At 44.6% G+C, this 23,827-nt stretch overlaps 1 protein-coding gene across 4 annotated transcripts in view; it reads left to right on the top strand.

Moving 5' to 3' along the window:
- ATP8A1 (ATPase phospholipid transporting 8A1) overlaps nucleotides 1-23,827 on the top strand; it is a 209,591-nt gene that overhangs the window by 39,606 nt on the left and 146,158 nt on the right. For 3 of the 4 annotated variants that reach the window (XM_040418921.1, XM_040418923.1, XM_040418922.1), the window contains exons 3-5: nucleotides 12,307-12,421; nucleotides 16,534-16,633; nucleotides 21,320-21,418. In XM_040418921.1, coding sequence (XP_040274855.1) covers nucleotides 12,307-12,421; nucleotides 16,534-16,633; nucleotides 21,320-21,418 — 314 coding nt within the window. Of the gene's footprint in view, nucleotides 1-12,306; nucleotides 12,422-16,533; nucleotides 16,634-21,319; nucleotides 21,419-23,827 lie in introns of those variants that run through there. The other variant, XM_040418924.1, reaches the window with a different exon arrangement.

The raw sequence follows: 23,827 nt of genomic DNA on the forward strand, positions 1-23,827 counted from the left end.
TCTGAATGTTTCTCACACTGTTGATGTATGGACCATAATGATATGAATGGGCCTTGTTTTCTCAGAGATATCAGTACCTCCGGCTCCTGTCATACCAAATGTGATGTGATTGTTACAAAACACACATCTTTACAGACACCCTTTTAGAGACTAATATTCTCCTAATGAGAAATATATATTATATACTGGATACATTTTGTCTTCATAACATATAACCATATAATATAAAGAAATATATATAGAGATCTAGAGAGAGAGAGATCATTGTCTTATGCTAAGGACTAATTAAGGCTCATTAAATGAATACATAAATATTATATATTTTGCTTCATGAATAAATACCTAATTGTATAGGTAATTACCACCAGCTGCTTAGAGCTTATCTTTATCTCCCGTCATAAATTTAGAAGTAGACAAGGAGGCTTCTTCTCGGACTGGTACATTCATGAGAAGAATAACACTAACACTAAAGAGCAGAAACCTTTTGTGCGACCTTACTTTGGCCTACTCAAGACATTCAAAATTGTAAATATAGTCCAGCATGGCTCTTAAAGGCAATGAATCTTGACTAGAATAATTGGATATCAATGCATTTACCTATGAAAAGGCACAACACCATGTCCCCAAGAGGTTAAGGAGGACCTCTCCTAACATGCCTGTTTTAGTAAATAATTCTATTCCCCATGTAATACCAATTCTGGAGCATCTTTTCTTATTACTATGTTGTGCCATTCTTCAGTTATTCTTGCTAGGCGTTTATAGATGAAGGGACAGTTGGGAGTTTGCAGTTTGGGGTGTGTCCTTGCCCAGTCTGACCTTGTGCAATCAGTGATGCGAGTGTCAGACTGTGCAGGGACACACTCCCAACTTGTAACTCCCATGTGTACCTTTATCCATAAACTTCTTGCAGGAATAAGAGAAGAATGGCAAAACCTAGTGATAACATTCCTGGGGCATCTATTCTTATTACATGGGGAATGTAAGTAGGTATTAAAGGCATGTCAGGAGAGATGACAGCTCCTCTTTAAGAAAAAGAAATAAAGAATAAGGCTAGGGCTACATGACTGTGTGCAGTCCGGGAAATGCAGCACAAAATAACGTTTTGTGTATCTATCTCAACGTGGCCCCAGATTCCTTCTCATTATTAGGCCCGCTTGTGGGCCGCATCTCCCGGACCAACGGCGGCTTCTCTGACAGTCCATGAAACTCTGCCCGTGTCGGCCACATCTACTGGACCAAGGGCGGCTCCTCTGATATGAACTCGCTGCATCATGGTGATTTATGATGCAGTGAGTTCCAGTGAGGAGATGGTAGGCTCTGCCCTAGGGTGTTTCATTTTGTAATGGAAAAAAAATAAAATGTAAAATTTTTGCAGACTTTGCTTACGCCCCGAGTCTCAGTGATGTAAAAGATATATATGCCAGATTTCAAGAAGATTGGATAAGATTTAGAGGTTGCACACTTGGATCAGTTTTGTAAAAGTAGGCAAAAAATTAGATTTTTCAAAGTTAATTACTTTTATTGGGAAAACTAGAAATCACAAACTTTAAAATATTAAAACTAGACCCGAAGATTAATAGTATGACAGGCAAAACATGTGTTATAATAATCAAATTTGAACAATGCAATCCCTTCTTTTGTTAGCTTGGTGATGACTTTTTTTCTGTGATGCTCGACTACCCTCAGGAATTGTTTTTGTTATTCGCCCCGGACCGATTCGTTAAACTTTTTTATCAGAGCAATTCCTCTTTCTGCGGTATCATTGACCACCTTCACATGGCTTAGAGAATCACTGCAGTATTCGGTCACGTCGTGGATCCCAAACAATTCAAAGAACTTTGTTTTATTAGTAGCGAAATGGCTCAGGTCTTTTTCTTCAAAAACTAGGTTTTCACCCTCTAATTGTTTCATTTCCTTTTTCTTTACAGGTTCGGTTTCTAAATTTTGTCATATTTTCCTTAACAACCTGAGTAATAAGTTCGTCCAAAAAAGCCAATCCTACGTTTGTTTCTAACAGATACCAATGGTGTCTCTTAGCAACTGTGAGAGCACTTTTTTTTTTTTTATGTCTGCATCTGGGCAAGTGCTCAGAAGCTGTAGCATATCCAAATCATTCTTTGGAGCCCATCGACTTAAAATTGCCTTGTGCAAAAAGAGAATATATGAGGCTGACAAAATGTACAACCCGTTTCATTCCTTTCAATTCTCGTTGAGGAATATTTAACTGTTTAGTGAAGAGGGCAGTTTTAAGTGCATATATTGCCTTTGCCATCGACCTTGCTTGATGCAGAGGGGATCCTGAAACTGAAGTTTTTTTTAGACTAACCTCCTAGGTACAGGAGTGAGAGTAGTATTAAGTTATCAATGTGTGCAACCCCTAAATATTATCCAATTTTCTTGAAATTTGGCATATATATATCTTTTATGTCACTGAAAGTCATGAAAATCACATATTTGGAAAAATGAAACTCCCTACTGTGCCCATGTGGCTGATGGGAGGCAGATGGGTAGCATCCTACAGTAGCGTCTCATTTGCTTGTCAGAGGCAGGAGCAGTGGTGCAGGCCATGGAGCAGGACAATGGGGGTCTGCTCGGTGTCTGCAGCTGCTCAGAATCCATCTGCATCCCCTCCGCATCCAAGGAGATTTCCCCTAAACTGGAACAATGCTTGTGGACCGCATCAGGCAAGGATATTTTAACATTTGGCAGATCTTTTTATGCTACATCTTTATTGGCTTACTTTAGACTAGAATTTCGCGTCAAAGAACTGGTGTGCGCCATTTTTAAGTCTTAACCAACTTCCTGTGTGACACATGTTTTCTGAATAGTTAAAATAAAATTATAGTTATAAACTAAATACTGTAGATGCAAAAATATCTGCCCGCAGGTAGCGCCCGCTTACCACAGATCCAAATTCCCCATGCTGGATTCCTAAATCTTGTCATATACTTTGGGGGAGATTTAACACTCAAAATGTGCCGGAATTATGTGACTCAATGTGCACCCAAAAACTGGTGCAGATGCCTTGCACCACATTTATTAAGTATTTTTAGACACTCTTTGCAACTTGTCAGGAGAGAGGCATAGCTTTGTGGGTAAGGGGGAGTGGCTTAAAGGGTCACTAACTTTAGATCAGTGGGGGTGCCCCCCCCCCCCCCCCACCAGATCACCAAAACGGGGAGAGAGAACTCTTTCCCCTCGTTCTAATGATTGGTGGGGGTCTCAACTTTTGATATCTCTGACATATCAAGTGTTTTGTGGAACGTTAGTAAGACTTTAAATATGGCGCACCAAAAAATTATTATTTTTTTTTTTTGTGTAATCTAGGCCAATTAATGGTGTAAAGTTAAAGGGTTTTCTCACTTCAGCAAATGGTATTTATTATGTAGATTTTTTATTTTTTTCACCAAAAAACTGGCAAAGGGAGATGATGAATTTCCCCCTGTATAACTCAATTGCGCCAGAGTTATCACAATAGCTGATAATGGATGATGCATCTGATGCTCCCATAGACTACCCAGTTGTCACTTCAGCAAATGGCATTTATCATGTAGACAGAGTTAATACTAATGTATTGTGATTGTCCATATTGCCTCCTTTGCTGGCTGGGTTCATTTTTCCATCACATTATACACTGCTCGTTTCCATGGTTACGACCACCTTACAGCCCAGCAGCGGTGTTTGTGCCTGCACATTATAGGAAAAGGCGGTAGCCGATGGGCACTCCCATGGTCCTGGCAACCAAAGAGACCAATGCATTTTCGTATTATGTGAAAGCACGACCAACACTGATGAATTGCAGGGTTGTCGTAACCATGGAAACTAGCAGTGTATAAAAAATGAATCCAGCCAGCATAGGAGGCAATATGGACAATCACATTACATTAGTAACTGCCTTGTAGTAACTTTCTCTACATGATAAACGCCATTTGCTGAAGTGACACAACCCCTTTAAACTGGGTAGTCTATGGGAGCATCAGATGTATCATCCATCATCAGCTAGTGTGATCAATCTGGTGCAGTTGAGGAATACAGGGGGAGATTTATCATCTCCCTTTGCCAGTTTCTTGGTGAATTTTTTATTTATTTTTTTGTCGCAAAGGGCATTTGTGCCGCCATCGCCACATTCCCACAAAGGGGAAAGTGGTGTGGGAGGGGGCAGGGCCGTTGGGCCCATGACATTTATCTTCATTGACACCAGTTTTCCTGTGCAATTGTAGAATAAAATCTACGGCCATAGATTGCAGATTAGGCACATGGGCCGTCAGCCCCGCGCATATTCCAGAAGCTCAAGGAATTTCATGGACCAGCTAAAATGTCTGTTTCTGATAAATCTCCCCTATTGTCAGTATGCCCTGCTGTGGTAATGGTTTTCCTGTGTTGAGTAAAAGGACTTTCTTATAAGTTTGGGCAGCGGGGACATAGAGGAACGTCGGGGTGCAGCTCCTCTGGATGGAGGCTTCACTAAACAGCTGCTGTGCCTCCACTGAAGCAAGAGCCATCCATCATCCCCGCTCTAGACGCCCGCTAATGTCCTGTGCGTGTTCACATTTTATTATCCATCCACTGATGATTGATAACAGATCGCGGTGTATATTCCAGAATGCAGCTTCTCTTCATGTCAATAGCCAGAAAATGACTACAGGTAGAAATTTGGACTCTGCAAGGATCAGTGGAAACTTGGAAGGACACCATAAAACATGCACAAGGGTGAATGGAAAGGGGATAGGAAACGCTCCAGAGATGTTATCAAGTGTTTGTCTAATTACTCTCAATGCTGAAGATTAGATGTTACTTGCTTCTCCTCTAATGCACTGATATGATACGGGCCGACATGGTAAGACCTATAGGGAGTCATTTATTAAGACGCCGGTCTTAATAACCCCTATATCTGGCGGTGGATCCTCCGCCAGCTCTAAATATAATATAAGACGGCTTCCTTACTGTCTTACATTTAGACTATTTTCTACACCTCCTGAATCAGCAAAAATGCATCCGTTCTGATAATACAACCGCCTGCTTCCGTTATGAACGGATCTGGTTGTACTATCTTTAAAATGGCCAAGACTGATCCGTCATGAACTCCATTGACAGTCAATGGGGGACGGATCCGTTTTCTATTGTCAGAGAAAACGGATCTGTCCCCTTTGACTTACATTGTGAGTCATGACTAGGGTTGGGCAATAAACCGGTATTAACGATATACCGCGGTATTAAGAAACTGCGATATCGCCATTTCTTAATCACCGTGGTAAGTTAGTGACGTCATGGGGGCAGTCGCACGTCGCAGTGCTGAATGCCTCTAAAACGTCTGGCGCACATTGCAGCCGGCACAGTGGAGAAGGAGAGAGTCTCTCCCCACTGTGATTGGGATGCCACTGCGCCACTGATGAGAAGGTAATAGTGAGGAGGAGGGGAGGGGCTGTGGCCGCTGCACCTCCAATGAGAATTGCCCTCAATTCAAATATAGACTGCCTCAATGACCGTCTCAATGACAGGAAGCGGCAATCCCATGAACCGAGGCAATTTACCCGTCAAATTCGGCACTTAAGGGGATAATTGCCACGGTTCGGCGGGATCCCTGTCATTGAGGCAGAGTGCGGGCTGTGTGATATGGCAGGCACCCGCAGTCTATATATTTGTATCATGAGGTTAATTACATTCATTGGTGGCGCAGTGCCCCCCCCCCAATACCCCAGTATTATAATTTATAATCAGTGGTGGCGCAGTGCACCCAAGCCCCCTAGTATTATAATAATTGTTGGCAATGGCCACTGGGTCCCCTCCCCTCTTCATTGGTGGTGCAGTGGCTTCTTCTGATCAGAGCCCCAGCAGTGAAATCTCCGGGCTCCGATCGATTACCATGGCAGCCAGGACGCTACTGAAGCCATCCATGGCTGCCATGGTAATCTCCCTGCTGCCATGTGCACAAAGCACAGGTCAGCAGGGACAGTGTGAGATCCTATGCACCTGAATAGACCTCTATTAGGGTGAATAGGACGAGGGATGAAAAGATCCCAGGGTCTAGCCCCATAAGGGGGCTAATAATTATGAAATAAAAAAATAAAAATAAATAAAAAACACCAATATAAAAAAATGTAATCACACCCTTTCCCAAATCTACATAAAAAAATAAACAATAAAAAAAACCAAATTGGGTATCGCCACATTCGAAAAAGTCCAAACTATTAAAGTATTGAAAAATATCTCCTATGTGGTGAACGCCGTAACAGAAAAAAATGTAAAAAACACACTTTTTTTTTTTTTTTTGTCTTTCTCCCCTAAAAAATAGTATAGGACTGTTCTATTATGGGCCATAAATTGCGGAATGCACACTTATTTTTTTTGGCATTAAATTTTTTTTTTTTTTTTTGCGTGGTATCGAGTATTGCATTACTTTTTTATGGGACGGAAATTGAATCAAAATATTGGTATTGTGACAACCCTAGTCACGGGGGTATAAGTCCTTTAGGTCACAAAGAAATGGCATCCGGGGGCTGCTGCACAGAGAGACCGGCGCTGTATAACAGTTACTACACTCTGGGAGCTGCTGCACAGAGGCCGGGGCTGAGTACAGTCACTGCACTCTGGGGGCTGCTGCACAGAGAGGCCGGGGCTGGATATCAGTCGCTGCACTCTGGGAGCTGCTGCACAGAGAGGCCGGGGCTGGATATCAGTCGCTGCACTCTGGGAGCTGCTGCACAGAGAGGCCGGGGCTGGATATCAGTCGCTGCACTCTGGGAGCTGCTGCACAGAGAGGCCAGGGCTGAGAGTGCAGTCTTAAACCTCAGCTGTTTAGTATGGCTGTAAAGCTGATCCAGGACGGCTTTTACTGGGAGTAGTCAAAAGTGCTGGGTGGGTGGTTACTCCCCACCTTCCAGGCCAGGTCTTGGCAGGCTTAAAAAGCAGTCAGCACTATCAGGTGGGGAGGCTCTACCTCCATCTGACATTGAAGCTGCGCAGTCCTCTGTGCTTAAGACTGCAAACAGACGTGCAGTGTTTTGCTGTGTATGAACAAGCACTAAGACTGTTATGTTTTGCAGGGTGTGAATAAAACACTGAAGTTTGATTTGCAACCTGGTTCCTTGCCTCTATACTGCGTCCGCTAACCTGTCTACCAGAGCAAATCCCCACAGGGGGTAACGAGGAAACATGAGTTTGAGTTAAAAAAAAATTCTAAATGGGCATTTAGCGTGATATATCGTTATCGTGATAACTCTCTATATATTATCGTGGGAGAATTTTTTTAATATCGCCCAACCCTAGTCATGACTGATCCATCTTGCTCCGCACCACATCGCGGACAGAAAAACACTGCTTGCAGCGTTATTCTGTCAGCGATGGGGACGTAACCAAAACGAACGGAATGCATTCTGGTGCACTCTGTTTCATTCAGTTCAACTTTGTCCCCATTGACAATGAATGGGGACAAAACGGAAGCGTTTCCCCCCCGCTATTGAGATCCTATGACTGATCTCCATACCGGAAAGGGAAAGCACAGATGTGAAAGTAGCCTTACTTGAATTATTCCTTACATTTGTCAGTGTTAAACCTCATCTGCCACTTCTCTGCCCAGGCCTCAGCTTTGGCAGATTGACCAATTGACGTGATGCAAGGTGAGATTGGCTGCAGCAGTGTCAGTGGATGTTGACAGTGGGGGACCTGAGTGAGGCAGCTGAGGTTTAAATGACATTGGATGCAGATTTCAGCACAAAATCCCATCAAATCTGATATGTGAACATAACCTCTCCTGACATGTCTGTTTTAGTAACTACTTGCTTCCCCCATGTAATAATTGTGAAGAAACTATTCTTATGACTCTATATTGTGCCATTTGTTTATTATTCCTGCTAGAAGTTTTTGTGTGGATTGCTAGCAGTTTGCAAGGAAGGTCCAGATGGGTGTTTCCAGTTGGGTGGGTATGCCTGCACAGTCAGTCCAGTTTATCCAGTCTGTGCTGCCAGTGTCAGACTGTGTGGGGATAACCCCCCTTCCCCCCCCCCCCCCAAACTGCTAACACCCATCTAGACCTTTATTGCAGACCATTCATTCATAGATTTCTATTAGGAACAATAAAGGAATGGTACAGCATACAGTCATAATAATGGATGCTCCGGAGTGGTTATTACATGAGGAATGCAGGCAGTTACTGAAATGGACATGTCAGGAGAGGTGACAGGACCCCTTTAAGAGGACATGTTCGGTGCTGGATCGTGGTTGAACCTATAGTGGAACACCACACTGAATGTCTATTATGACACACTGCTCGGTAATTGATTCTTAATTATTGTATGGTTTTGTGAGCAGAACTGCTCAGCCATTACAATTGGAAAACAGCGTCAAAGGTAGGGATCGACCGATATAGATTTTTTAGGGCCGATACCGATAATTTGTGAACTTTCAGGCCGATAGCCGATAATTTATACCGATATTCTGGTAATTTTCATTTTAAAAAAAATTAAAAAATTCCTATACAAATCTGCTGAAAATTAATGTTTATTGTAAGGCTACTTTCACACCTGCGTTCAGAGCGGGTCCGTCTGGTATCTGCACAGACGGATCCGCTCCTATAATGCAAACTCTTAGATCCGTTCAGAACGGATCCGTTTGCATTACCATGAACAAAAAAAAAAAAATATATATATTTTTTTTTTGTTCATGATAATGCAAACGGATCCGTTTTTACTTTACATTGAAAGTCAATGGGGACGGATCCGTTTGAAAATTGAGCCATACTGTGTCAACTTCAAACGGATCCGTCCCCATTGACTTACATTGTAAGTCTGGACTGATCCGTTTGCCTCCGCACGGCCAGGCGGACACCCGAACGCTGCAAGCATCGTTCAGGTGTCCGTCTGCTGAGCGGAGGACAAACGCTGCCAGACTGATGCATTCTGAGCGGATCCGTCCAGCCCTAATGTTCGGGGCTGCTTGTGAGAGCCTTCAAACTGAGCTCACAAGCGGACACCCGAACGCTAGTGTGAAAGTAGCCTTAACGTGTATTTTTTTTAATCTTTTTCATTTATACTTAATATTTTGGTGTGTTGTTTTTTTTTTTTTTACTAACTTTTAGCCCCCTTAGGGACTAGAACCCTTGTCCTATTCACCCTGATAGATCTCTATCAGGGTGACTAGGATCTCACACTGTCCCTGCTGCTCTGTGCTTTGTGCACACAGCAGCATGGACCTTACCATGGCAGCCAGGGCTTCACTGCTGGGGCTCCGATCGGAGGAGGAGGGGAGAGGGGATCCTGTGGCCACTGCCACCAATGATTAATACTGGGGGGCACACTGCGCCACCAATGGTTTTTAATACTGGGATGCTGGTGGGGGGCGCACTGCGCCACCAATGATTAATACTTGGGGGCTTGGGTGGGGGGCGCACTGCGCCACCAATGAAGAGAAATCTCTCATTTATTCATATATAGGAGGCAGGTGCTGGCTGCAGAATCACATAGCCGGCTCCCGACCTCTATGAGCGGTAGCTGCGACCTGCGGCACCTGAGGGGTTAACTACCGCAGATCGCAGCTACCGCTCATAGAGGTCGGGAGTCGGCTATGTGATTCTGCAGCCAGCTCCCGCCTTCTATATATGAATTAATGAGAGATTTCTCTTCATTGGTGGCGCAGTGGCCACAGCCCCTCCCCCCCCTCCTCTTGTCCTCCTTCCTCTCACTGGCTGCAGCAGCACAGGGGGAGGGAGACACGGCTTCCTTCTCCCCTGTGCTGCTGAGGGAACGCGGAGAGCGCTGAGAGCAGCGCGTTCTGTGTTCCCAATATGTTATCGGAATATCGGCAAAATAGATGCCGATACCGATAACGGTCAAAATACTGAATATCGGCCGGTAAAACCGATAATCGGTCAATCCCTAGTCAAAGGCATTCCTCTTTGCGTCCTGTAATGTCCGCTATGGTCTCTGAGTTGTGCGCGCTCTGTGGTTAGGAATCAGTCGCAGCAGGTCTGGTTTCGGAGAAGATGACCTGGCGCGTTTCTGTGTAGACAGAGCAGTGGCGTGTGTTGCTGTCAGCGAGGCTTGAACGACTGTTTGCTTTTCAGCCTTCGTTCATTTGGATTGTTTAGTAATGCAAACACAAGCTGTATGCCTGCAGATCAGAGCGCAGAAAGGCCAGCAAACGGAGCCTATTAAAGCACGAGGTAACCTTCTCCGATTGTGTCCGCAGCTTTAATCAGCGAGCAAATACCCAGTAAACCAGACACCTGCATGACCGGCTGGGGCGTAATAACCGCATACAGCTACATAGCAACTTTTTTTTTATTTTTTATTTTTTTTTGTATACCTAAAGGCACATAAACAAAAGCGCCATGGGGTAAAGCCGCCAAAATAGTCATCAAGCACTCCAACACAGTCCATAACCTGACAACATAAAGGACTAACGTAAAAATACAGTAATATGTCTATCGCCCAAAATGTAAGAGTCAAGCTTTCCCTCTAGAAACATAAAGTTGTTTTTTAAAACCCCCAAATTCCTCTAATATTTTCTTTCAAGTACCATTCAGTAAAGTGTGATTACCTGTCAACTTGAAAACTGGCCTGTGTGACACCGTTATTACAGGGGATATTACAGGAAATGTTCTGGCACCTGTTGAGCCAGCTTGTAGTCTTACTGCTCTTAGGCCTCATACACATGACAGTATTTATTTGCGGTCCGCAAAAAGCTGTTCCATTGTTCTGTGATCCGTTTTTGTTTCCGTGTGTCTTCCTTGATTTTTGGAGGATCACCAGACCTGAAAAGTGAAAAAAAAAAAACAATTGTCAAGTTTGCCTTGCAAATGATAAAAAAAAAAATGAACGCGCGGATGACAATTTTGTGTGCCTCCGTGTTTTTTCACGGACCCATTGACTTGAATGGGTCCGCGAACCGTTGTCCGTGAAAAAAATAGAGGACAGGTTATATTTTTTTGACTGACTGGAAACACGGATCACGGACGCGGATGACAAACGGTGCATTATCCGAGTTTTCAACTGACCCATTGAAAGTCAATGGGTCCGCAGAAAATCACGGAAAACGGAACAACGGACACGGAAGACAACAACTGTCGTGTGCATGAGGCCTTACTGTAAGGAATTCCCTTCTAGGTAGAATCTATAGAGAATGTCTCACTGCTCTTACAGTAGAGAATCTCAGTCGAATACACGGTCATTGGGTGTAGGAGTTGTCTGGGATTATGTGCACCCTTTATATATCCATGAAGAGCAAAGGGGCTGTGAGAGAATGGGGGGCATTTACTATGACACCCCCCCCACCCCCCTTCATGCCCCCCTTTTAAAGTTAAATTGCTCTTGCACCTAAATTAGCGGGGCTCTCCGGGATTTAGTTATTGGTGGCCTCTCCTCAGAATTGGTCACCAATATTTGATAGGTGGGGGCTGACTTCTGGCACCCTGACAATCGGCTGTATGACGTGACTGCAGCACTCTGGGGTGGTGGGGTAAGTAGTGTGGGTGGTGTCATCATCCCCGGCACGTTCTCCATCATTTACGCTGGTTTTCTGGCATAAATGACTCTTGAAATCTTCTCCAGCTGTGGACTAGAGTGGATTTTTAATCTATTAGCACTGATTGCCGGGGGGATGCCTGCGCCTCGTCATAAATGAAGAGCATCCTCTGGTGGCACAGGGGCTATCGAAGACTGGAGTCAAGTGCTGGTCTTTGATAAAGGATCCCCAATAAGTCACAAGATGGTTAAATCAAGTTTCTATGACAAACATTTCTGAAGAATTTTTGGCTTTTCTAGGTCACCATTGATATTTAAAAAACCGAAATAAATAATCCTAAAATCCTGCAGTGTGCACTGGCCACGAGGCCTAGTAATAGGCGGACCGTTCCACTTCAATGAGCAGATACCTGCGTAGTAATAACCGCATACAGCTGATACCACACTTAGGTTACATGGACACTTTATTATTTTTTTGTAAATATAAAGACACACAGATTACTGCACTTCTGACAGCAGTCATCTCATTATCAGACAGGGTTACAATGATGGATAACACCTACACCACACAGGTGTAGCAGTGCTGAGTTTAGTTGCCGCCACCCATAGGAACATTATGTCACATTTATAAATCTAAATCTGCTGCATTCACTTTTGCTTTAGAATAACTTGGGTTGTATGGAGGATGACGGGCAAAGCGCAGTGTGAGCGGCTGTGTCCCGTCTACTTTCTGCTTTTCCCTGAATTGGGAACATCTTGGCAATTATTATGATTTTTCTGTGTAAAAGGGATAACGCTCTTTGTAGTGACTGAGAGGCGGTGTAATGATGTCACTTTTCCTTCTCTCTAGGCTATGAAAAGACAGACGACGTTTCTGAGAAGACTTCGCTCGCTGATCAAGAAGAAACCCGAACTATTTTTATCAATCAGCCTCAGCTTATAAAGTTCTGCAACAACTGGGTCAGGTACGCAGCTCCTCATTATAAGGCCGCACTGGGGTGGGGGGTTCTGTCGTCTAAGGCTTTGTGTCCCTAGACCCTGGATTTCTCCTTGTGGGAAGGAGTAGACGTGTGAGGGTCTGCCGCTTCTGGATGCCTTCAAGAATGTTCCCATTCATTGCATTGAGAATGGTGACTCCCTGAAACAAAGTGTTAAGTGGTTGTGTAACTTTTCATCCTATGATAGTAATCCCATCTTGCTCGGAATAGGACATTGATGGGACCCCCATCAATCTTAACCTCAATTAGTGCTGTGTCCCCTTAGCGGCCACCGGACTGTACAGACACAACTCTGCTCAAGGTGCCGGCTGCAGTTCCCTGCACAGCCTGGTGTACCTGGGAGCGCCAGTGTGCAAGGGAAAATGGTGCCAAATCGGTGCCGCAACCCCCCCCCCCCCCCTTCTCAGAATTGTTGGGGGTCACAGAGGTCAGCCTCCAATGATTATAAATTTGCCATCAGTTTACTAGATGGGGAGACCCCATTGGATGTGAGATCATGTTTGAGCACCCAGATTGGGATCATTAGCCCCGGCTGTCTGCTGTTTTAAACCTGGCGGCTTTGGTGCCAGACACGCTCGCGAGAAGCATTTTTAAAGACCGGTCTTCCTCCGTACATGTACGGCAAGGGTCTGGAAATGGTTTGGTTTCTTTGACTAACTTACTGATCAGCTAGGTTAGGTCCTCGATATAAGATCGGTGGGGGTCTGAGCGCTACATAGTGTACAGAGCTGTGTAGTTCCAGAACTGATGAAATACAGCTGATTGGCGGGCTGCTGGGAGTCGGATCCCCGATCTTATGTGGATGACCTATCCTAAGGACTGGTCACCAGTAAGTTTCTTGCCAAACCCCTTTAAGCTAATTTCACACAAACGAGTTTTCCATCGTGTCACGAACCATATTGCAAATCGACAGCATCCGGGCTGAATCCTGACCCATTCATTTCACTGGGTCTGTGCCCATGAACATAGTTTTTCACGGATTACCTCTACGTTCATGAAAAATTGCAGCATATTGTCCGTTTTTCACGCAGCTCTGGATGAATAGACCTGCGTGAAAAACTGAGGTATCCGGATGGTTGCTAGAAAATGTTAATCTTCACACCCGCGAAAACCTATGCAAAACGGAGGGAGTGCTGACGGAAAAAAACGAAACTACACAATCGCAGACAAATCTGATTAAACCTACGTACAAAACCGCCACAGACCCAGACCACCCCAGGCCTTGCTCTACTCGTTCAGGGTACATTCCTGCATAACAGATTTATTGCAGATATTTCTGTGATACTAAATCCTGCACATAAGAATGGGGTCGTTTTTGGGCAGGATCGTCTGGCGGCAAGCAGTGTCCGAGGCCGGGAACCATGCGTATCTGCCTGAGAGATTTATGGCTGTGTAGGCTGCACTATTTCTGAGGTGTCTTGAGACTGCATCATTACATTAGGGGCCCGTGTGCACAATGGAGCCACGTGTACGAAGCCTTGTTAGGCTACTTTCACACTCGCGTTTACTGCGGATCCGTCATGGATCTGCACAGACGGATCCGTTCAGATAATACAAACGTCTGCATCCGTTCAGAACGGATCCGTGTGTATTATCTGTAACATAGCCAAGACGGATCCTTCTTGAACACCATTGAAAGTCAATAGAGGACGGATCCGTTTTCTATTATGTCATAGAAAACGGACCTGTCCCCATTGACTTACATTGTGTGTCCGGATGGATCCGTTTGGCTCAGTTTCGTCAGGCGGACACCAAAACGCTGCAGGTATGGAGATGGAACGGAGGCAAACTGATGCATTCTGAGCGGATCCTTTTACATTCAGAATACATTAGGGCAAAACTGATCCCTGAACGGATCTCAAAAACGGAAAGCCAAAACGCCAGTGTGAATAGGGGCGACATTGATCCCCAGCACTGAGCTGCACATGTCTAATGTGTGGAGGTATTCTCTGCTGGAACAGATTACCTCCATAAACATGGAATCTGATGGAGCGCACTATGATTTCTCTACTGTCTGATTTCTAGAGAATCAGGAAAAGCCTCTATATATGTGCCTGAAATACCCAGGTATAGTAATGGTCTGTACACTGTATGAACAGTGTATTATGGCTGTGTATAGGCCATCTTTTGGCCTTGTGTATACGCCGTAAAGTAATCCTTCAGTTAAAGGTGTTATCCCATGGATGAACAATTCTTCCAGTTATTTTACTATATCAATGCAAATAATGCTGCTCTTAGTTTTTAGTTTTTTTTTCTCTGTTTTAACTTGCATTGTCTGGAGGAGTTTTCCTTTCTGTGGGTGGGCAGTAGCTCCTCAAGCATCTGCTTCTCCTAGGGTGTATTGCAATTGCCTCTTGTTAAAGGGGTTATCCCATGACTAATTTTAAAAAATTAAAACCAGAGCGCATATAATACATGACAATCTATCTAACAATGCTAGACCCAGCCCTGCACCTCACATGGATCCAGAAATCTCCCCATTCATTGCTTTGTTAGATTTATATCAAGCTGACAGCTCAGGGGGCGTGTCTTTTCTGCTGCAGCTAAGGAGGCGTGTCCATGCTCTCCCTATCGCAGCTCAGGAGGCGTGTCCATGCTCTGCCTATCATGGCTCAGGAGGCAGCTGAAGGATGAAACTGAGCATGTGCGGCCGTCTCAGTGAGCAGGTCAAAGAAATAAGAGAAAAAACAAACAGGTGGCGCTATACAGATATATTTTATTGAATAACTCAGTGGCTACATTTTTAATTACATGCAATTACAAAAGTATTCAGATCCAGGTGCTGGTTTGAAAACTGTAGAATATTTTTCGTGGGACAACCCCATTAACCTATCGCTCACCTGCACAGAAAGCAGTCCCTCACATACAGCCCCAAAGATGCATGTGGTATGTAATGCCCCCAAAATTTCCTTATCCTCTGTCTAGACAGAGATATAACTATGTATTTTTATGAATTTAGAAGTAGGGATTAGGCGTGAGCGAATCGAGCTTCGAATCATAGATCCGAGGTCGATTCATTAAAAAAAGTAGTTTGTAATGCTGTTTCCATAGAGCATTTGTGTTCCGTGTAGGAAAAACGTAATCTCGGCCGAAGTTGGCTCCGGTATCTAGGTACCAGCCAGTACCACAGCAGATTTCTGATTCCTATTGTAAAATGTTTTTAAATCCGCAGATAGGAAAACCAAAGTCAGAAGTCTCTCGCAACTTCGGCCAAGACAACGTTTTCCTACGCGGAGCTAATACATTTTATTGCTGTACGGAAACAGCATAAGAAACTACCTTGGATCTATGATCCGAAGCTCAATTCGCTTAAGCTTAGTAGGGATGAATAAGGCCTCATGCACGTGGCCAGATATTATCCATGTTGCATCTGCATTTTGCGGATTTATTGACTTCAGCTTATCCGTGGTCCGCATTTATCGGACAAGTATAGGACATGTTTTATCCTTTAGTGGAACGGACGTATGGATGCGTAAGCAGACGGATCATCCGTTCATCAAATTGTGGACCATGGATCCATTGAAGTCAGTGAGTCAGCAAAAAAATTCGGATGGCACACGGATGAGGTCTAAATGCAAGGTTCTTGTCTGAGATCACTGCGCCAGCAGTCAGAGGAGGGGAAAGGGGCAACTGCTGAGCACGTTAATCCACTGAATGCAGGAGAATGAAGGATAAACACCAGTGGGCGCCACCAGAGAGAAAAATCTACATAAAAAAATCTTACAATATTTTTATTGCAATAATACTTAAAATGCCACTTTCATTGCATAGTAATACTTTTTTGTGGGTTTGTACGTCATCAAATGATCACAGCACAGAACTTCTGAAGTTTCCAGGCGCAAGGAAGGAGAAAAGAAGAAAAATTCTCAGATTTCTTTTTCCTTGTGTTTTAATGTAGTGATGTGCGTGGTTACTGTATTATTCCATGTGTTAGCGCCTTGCAGACAGGCTGATAAATCAAGGTCTATAATCTCCGAGCAGCGATGGGCAGCGTGCGCTCTGAGAGATGCCGTCAATAACTGGAAGATAACACTTCTGCATTGATGCTGAAATTCTGCTATGTCTTCTGTGTTTTCCAGCACTGCAAAATACAACCCCTTTACGTTTCTGCCAAGATTTCTCTACTCCCAGTTCCGGAGAGCGGCCAACTCGTTTTTCCTGTTCATTGCCTTGCTCCAGGTAAACTGCATAATGTTAACCCATCAGCTGACTGCATTGCACGTTCCTGTTTGCTGTACAGTCACCCTGCTCAGCTATGTGGATGGCTGGCCTCTGTGTATCTACTATGTATGTACTGAAAGATTAGACAACCTGTAGATTTGCCTGGAGCGGTTTTACTTGACATCAAAGTCACCGTGTAGCTGTATTAGGGGCTCATGCACACAAATGTATTTTCCCCCTCGCCTCTGACAGCACCCATGGAGAGACCGCCTCCTACTCCTTAGGACAGGAAACGGGAACCAGAAAACTCTTTAAAAGAGGGACCACCCTCTCCACCTCCAGTTCTGTTTCCTAAGGGGACAGGAGGGAGTCGGAAACCGTCAATAGATGGAGCTGCGGGCGCCCCCGACTGTTTGTAGGAGGACTTACTCGTGCGGCGTAAGTCTCGTTTAGGAGCCACTGCTAAGTCTGGGCCTCTTTCTCCCTCCTCCCCGCTCTGTTCCTTTTCGGCCCAGGGGGGTGTTTTTACCCTCCTGACGCTGCGGACCTCTGCGGCCGTGTCGCATGTCCGGCTGTCAGCACCGCAAGTGGCGTGCGCACGGACGCCGCGGCCTGGATGGTGACTTACTTCCGGTGCGACAGTGGAGGGAAGCTATCCCTGTAAGCCGGAAGTGGGGGGGGGGGGGGGGGGGGGAGAGCCAGTGTGCGCGCCCGGGTGAGAAAAGCTCAGCCAGCTCACTGCCCTGCTGGCTGAAGAAGCGGGCAGTTCCTCCATTTGGAAGATCCAGTGTCTGAACATGGAGCAGTCTCAGCACGCAGAAGCCACTGAAACCACCAATGATACACCGGTACTGCGGTGGGGTAAGAGGGGCGATTCCTCCTATGTGCATGTGGTTGTTTACTCATGGGGGTCATCTTCTGTGTCTAGGTGCCTAAAGAGTCTAGGAAGGTCTCCAGATCTAAGGACAAGGGGTGTTCTATATGTAAAAAGAAACTACCCTCTGCCTGGGTGAAGCCCCTTTGCCAGGCTTGTGTGAAAAAGTTAATGGAGGAGGAGGCTCCGTCTCTGATGGGCAGCATCAAGCAGATGATCCGGGAGGAGGTTAAGGAGTCGGATAGCGGTCTGCTAAAAAGCCGCCCTAGTACCTCTGCAGCTGCATCTACTCCCCCCAAGCCCCCCTACCCCCTTTCAAGGGCCAGTGATGTACTTTCTGGATTGGAAGAGGGAGAATGCTTTTCATCAAATGACTCCTGTGATGAGGAAGCCGCTTTTTCATACAGAGATTAGTAATTCCCTAGTAAAGGTGCGAGCTACTATTGGATTAGATGACCAAAAGCCGACGCAGTCTGTTCAGGACTGTGTGAGGGTCTGGGTCGTAGGAGAAAAATTCTTTGATGTACATAAAAATATTCAGCCTGTTATTAAAGAATGGAAAAAGCCTGATGGGAAGTCTTTTTTTTTATTTTATTCCCTCCTATGTGAAACATAAATACCACTTTAAGGAGGAGGTGACTACCTCTTGGGATAGAGCTCCTAAACTAGATGCCCCTGTGGCCAAAATAGCTATAAAAAAAAACTGCGCTTCCATTTGAGGATATGGGTTCTCTAAAGGACCCAATGGATAGAAGGGCAGACATCTATTTAAAGAAAAATTGGGAAGCCTCAGCGGCGGCCTTTAAACCAGCTATTGCCGCTACTTTGGTAGCTAGATCCCTTAAGGCATGGATGAAGGAGTTGGAGGATCACATTAAAGGGGGTACCGCTAGGGAGCAGTTGTTATCCTCTTTTCCTACATTTTATAATGCCCTAGATTTTATGGCGTATGCTTCGGCCGACTCCCTAAGATTATTGGCCAGGGCTTCCGCTTCATCCAATTCTGCCCGTAAAGCTATCTGGTTGAAAATCGGGAGCGGAGATGCTAGCTCTAAGGCTAAGCTTTGTGGCATTCCGTGTCAAGGGGAATTCTTATTTGGCCCGGTCCTCGACGATCTTCTTGAGAAGGCCTCTGATAAAAAGAGGGGTTTTCATTCCATCAGTCAGCGTCCTAAAAAAATCTGGGCTCCCACATGGCGTTTCCCCCATACTTTTTTCAAACATTATAAACTTCAGCTGCCTTCTAATAGGTCCCACCCTAGATGGATCTCGCTTATATCTCCATGGGTGCTGTCATAGGCGAGGGGGGAAAATAAGATTACACTTACTGGTAATCGGTTTTCTTTGAGCCTATGACAGCACCCGGCTAATTCCCTTCCCAAAAAAAAAGAAAAGAAAGTGCAGTATGTGTATATCTTACAGTCAGGTCCATAAATATTGGGACATCCACATAATTCTGACATTTTTGGCTCTATACACCACTATAATTTGAGGGTTTTTACATCCAAATCAGGTGAACGGTGTAGAAATTACAACAGTTTGCATATGTGCCTCCCACTTGTTAAGGGACCAAAAGTAATGGGACAATTGTCTTCTCAGCTGTTCCATGGCCAGGTGTGTGTTATTCCCTCATTAACCCAATTACAATGAGCAGATAAAAGGTCCAGAGTTCATTTCAACTGTGCTATTTGCATTTGGAATCTGTTGCTGTCAACTCTCAAGATGAGATCCAAAGAGCTGTCACTATCAGTGAAGCAAGCCATCATTAGGCTGAAAAAACAAAACAAACCCATCAGAGAGATAGCAAAAACATTAGGCGTGGCCAAAACAACTGTTTGGAACATTCTTAAAAAGAAGGAACGCACCGGTGAGCTCAGCAACACCAAAAGACTCGGAAGACCACGGAAAACAACTGTGGTGGATGACTGAAGAATTCTTTCCCTGCTGAAGAAAACACCCTTTACAACAGTTGGCCAGATCAAGAACACTCTCCAGGAGGTAGGTGTATGTGTGTCAAAGTCAACAATCAAGAGAAGACTTCACCAGAGTGAATACAGAGGGTTCACCACAAGATGGAAACCATTGATGAGCCTCAAAAACAGGAAGGCCAGAATAGAGTTTGCCAAACAACATCTAAAAAAGCCTTCACAGTTCTGGAACAACATCCTGTGGACAGATGAGACCAAGACCAACTTGTACCAGAGTAATGGGAAGAGAAGAGTATGGAGAAGGAAAGGAACTGCTCATGATCCTAAGCATACCACCTCATCAGTGAAGCATGGTGGTGGTGGTAGTGTCATGGGCGTGGGCAGGTATGGCTGCCAATGGAACTGGTTCTCTTGTATTTATTGCTGATGTGACTGCTGACAAAAGCAGCAGGATGAATTCTGAAGTGTTTCGGGCAATATTATCTGCTCATATTCAGCCAAATGCTTCAGAACTCATTGGACGGCGCTTCACAGTGCAGATGGACAATGACCCAAAGCATACTGCAAAAGCAACCAGAGAGTTTATTAAGGGAAAGAAGTGGAATGTTAAGCAATGGCCAAGTCAATCACCTGACCTGAATCCGATTGAGCATGCATTTCACTTGCTGAAGACGAGACTGAAGGGAAAATGCCCCAAGAACAAGCAGGAACTGAAGACAGTTGCACTAGAGGCCTGGCAGAGCATCACCAGGGATGAAACCCAGCGTTTGGTGATGTCTATGCGTTCCAGACTTCAGGCTGTAATTGACTGCAAAGGATTTGCAACCAAGTATTAAAAAGTGAAAGTTTGATTTATGATTCTGTCCCATTACTTTTGGTCCCTTAACAAGTGGGAGGCACATATGCAAACAGTTGTAATTCCTACACCGTTCACCTGATTTGGATGTGAATACCCTCAAATTAAAGCTGACAGTCTGCAGTTAAAGCACATATTGTTTGTTTCATTTCAAATCCATTGTGGTGGCGTATAGAGCCAAAAATGTTACAATTGTGTCGATGTCCTAATATTTATGGACCTGACTGTGTGTCTTAGTTCTCGGAAAAGGACTGGTTCCTGTTTCCTGTCCTGAGGAGTAGGAGGCGGTCTCTCCATGGGTGCTGTCATAGGCTCAAAGAAAACAGATTATCAGTAAGTGTGCCACCCGGACGTCATCTGTATTTTTTGCGGATCCGTGTTATTAGCAGACCGCAAAATACATAGACGTGTGCATGAGCCCTAAGAGCTTGTTTTTTGCTGGACGAGTTATATTTTCCAGTGGCACCATTTTAGCAGAGGACGCAAAAAAACAAGCAATTGTCCTCTTGTAATCTCTCTCGCTCTCTTGCTCTCTCGCTCTCATTTCTCAGATTGTGGAGCCTAAGGGTACTTTGGAACACTTGCAGATCAGTTTTTCCGGATGACACCGGAGAGACGGATCCTGCATTTCAATGCACTTGTCATACGGATCAGAATCCTGATTCGTCTGACAAATGCCATCAATTTACATACGTTTTGACGGATCCGTCAGGCAGTTCTGGTGACTGAACTGCCTGCCGGAATCCTCTGCCGCAAGTGTGAAAGTACCCTAACAACATGCCTGGTGCAGCCACTGATGCTGATTTCACAGTGCTATTAAATACCAGTCAGCACCTGGAAATTAGTATGGACTCCAGGGTAATGTGAAGCCGAATGAACTGGGCATGTGCGGCCAGAAGATCCTCTTCATCATTGGAGACATAAAAGATAGTAGGGGGACATAGGGCCATTACATTCCTGTAATATGTAATAGCAGTGAATTAAATAAAGTATGACCCCGATAGTCGGAGTAGCACTTTAAATCATGTGCTCTTTGTGTCTTTCAGCAAATTCCTGACGTGTCTCCTACTGGTCGATATACAACTTTGGTTCCACTGCTGTTCATCTTAGCTGTGGCCGCCATCAAGGAAATCATAGAAGATGTTGTAAGTATTAAACATTATTTTTTCTTTTTCTTTTTTTTTTCTTATATGGCTGCTGGACTTTCTGTAATGCCATGCCTGGAGGTGGAATTTATTCTTAATGTCATGTAATAATTCCCCAACAAGTCATTAGGGGACAGGTTCCTCCTCCTTTCACCTCCTCGTGGTTGGCATACATTTACAGCACCAAAACGGCTCTGACCTGTCAAGGCTGGTGCTCAACGAGACGGTGTAATAGCGTACAACGTATGGCACCAAGACGTTTACAGCTGTTTATGTCCTGTAAGTAGCGAGGTGGGGTTCCCATGGACCATTGACCATGACCGTTCTCCGTTCACCAATTGTCATTCCTTTGTAGGCACTGGGAACGTCCTACAAGACCTGCTGTTTTGAAGGTGCTCTGACCCCATCGTCTAGTCATCACAATTTGACTCCAGTACAAATCATTCAGGTCCCCCCCCGCCCATTTTTTTTTGCTTCCAACACATCAACTTCAGAGTTCTTGTGCGTTTGCTTAGTAAATATTCACCCAAATCTTACGTCTTCCAATCTTTACTGTCCTGCCTTGACCTTACCACCCCTGTTTCTTCATGTGACCCCCACAACATTGCTGTCACTGTGTAAATCGGAGTATTTCCTTCATTGTTGTCTCGTGCCTCTGACTTCAGGGCTGAATCCAATGCTGCAGCACTCTCTATTGATGAAAATAGTTTTTTGTAACCTCACATAATGAATTCAGCTCAGGTAGCGGCAGAGAAAGGCCTCCGGGAGCAGAGCTTTTTCTGCCAGGTAGAAGAGAACCTTTGTTTGGGCGTCCTCTGAGACCTTTGTCCTCTTGTGTACGTTCCCCTGTGATTGCTGCTCGTGCCCTGCAGCACTGACTGATTACTGTGTGCGTTTCTGTAATTTCATGAATATTTGCTGATGCATTTGCCAGGATGGATAAATTGCAAAGCTTTTTAAAGTCATCAAAATTTCTCCAATTTCTTAACTTGTTGCGTTGTCTTGAAACAAAAGCCATTGAAGGTGTTCTAACAAAGCTAGAACCAGCCCTGTACCTCCCATGGACCCAGAGATCTCCCCATTCATTGCTCTGCTAGATTAATATCAAGCTGACAGCTCAGGGAGTGTGTCCTTTCTGATGTTACTCTCTCCCTGTAATGGATACAGCTTCTAACAGGACGTATGGCTGGTAGCAGTTGAAGCTTTAAACTGAGAACGTTTGACCAGCTCAGTGAGACGGACCAAAAAAATGAGAAGAAGCAGGTGGCGCTATAATGATACATTTTATTCAATAGCTCACTGGCCATACTAATTGTTTTAATTACGTGCAGGATCCATTTAGGGTCCCAAACCTGTCGGGGCTTCACAGTTGAGTAAGTAAAGATGTAACTTCCCAGGAATTTGTCTCCTTTGTGTATTATATATTCTAATACGTGTTCAGGTGGACCTTGTCTGGGTGGAACACCTGATCACTTCTCAGGTCTCTCAACCCTGCAATTTCACTCTGAGAAGTAATCGGGTGTTCCACCCAGACAAGGTCCATCTGAACACGTATTAGAATATATAATACACAAAGGAGACAAATTCCCTTTCTGTCTTCCCTGAGGAATTTTAAGTTAGTTCCTAAGAGTTTTATATGTGTTTTAAAGAGTAAACAATAAAGAAAAACGTTTTACAATTACTAGTCAGAGAGGATGCAAAAGCTACGCTTAGGTCCTAGAGACCATTAAACTCTAGAGTTCCCTTTTAACACACATTAAATGCATACAGACTATGCATCTCCATGGCAACAGACAACACACTCTCTGTAGTCTGATCCTGCACTCATATTCTCTGCTCTCTGTCCTCGACTACTACATAACCGACCAAATGTAAGAGCGCAAAGTAGGGGACGTATGGGGAAAATAAAAGTTTTAGACTGCAGGATTATGGAGCTCTTCCCTGACATTATGTCCATCACTGTTTTCGGTCAGTGGGAATCCAGCCCCCAGTCCTGGTGCATTTGCGTATAATGGTAGCCCCTTTGTTATGAGTGCATGCGCCAGGACTTGCGGCTGGATTTCGTCACGCAAATCAGTTAGGCTGCGGCGCGCTCAGAGTCTTTCTCTGGACCAGACAAGAGACGAGCCCAGCTCAGCAGAGGTGCTATGTGCAGCAGTGGATGGGGTCACATGTTTAGAGATTGGAAAGACAGATAAAGTATATTAGAAAGTGAAAGCTGTGTACAAAGTCGTTTTCATGACCCTAAGGGTACTTTCACACTAGCGTTATTCTTTTCCGGCACTGAGTTCCGTCTTAGGGGCTTAATACTGGAAAAGAACTGATCAGTTTTATCGTAATGCATTCTGAATGGAGAGTAATCCGTTCAGGATGTCTTTAGTTCAGTCTTTTTGCCTTTTCAGGACGGAG

This window comes from Bufo bufo, chromosome 2, assembly GCF_905171765.1.
Source record: "Bufo bufo chromosome 2, aBufBuf1.1, whole genome shotgun sequence".
NCBI lineage: Eukaryota > Metazoa > Chordata > Amphibia > Anura > Bufonidae > Bufo > Bufo bufo.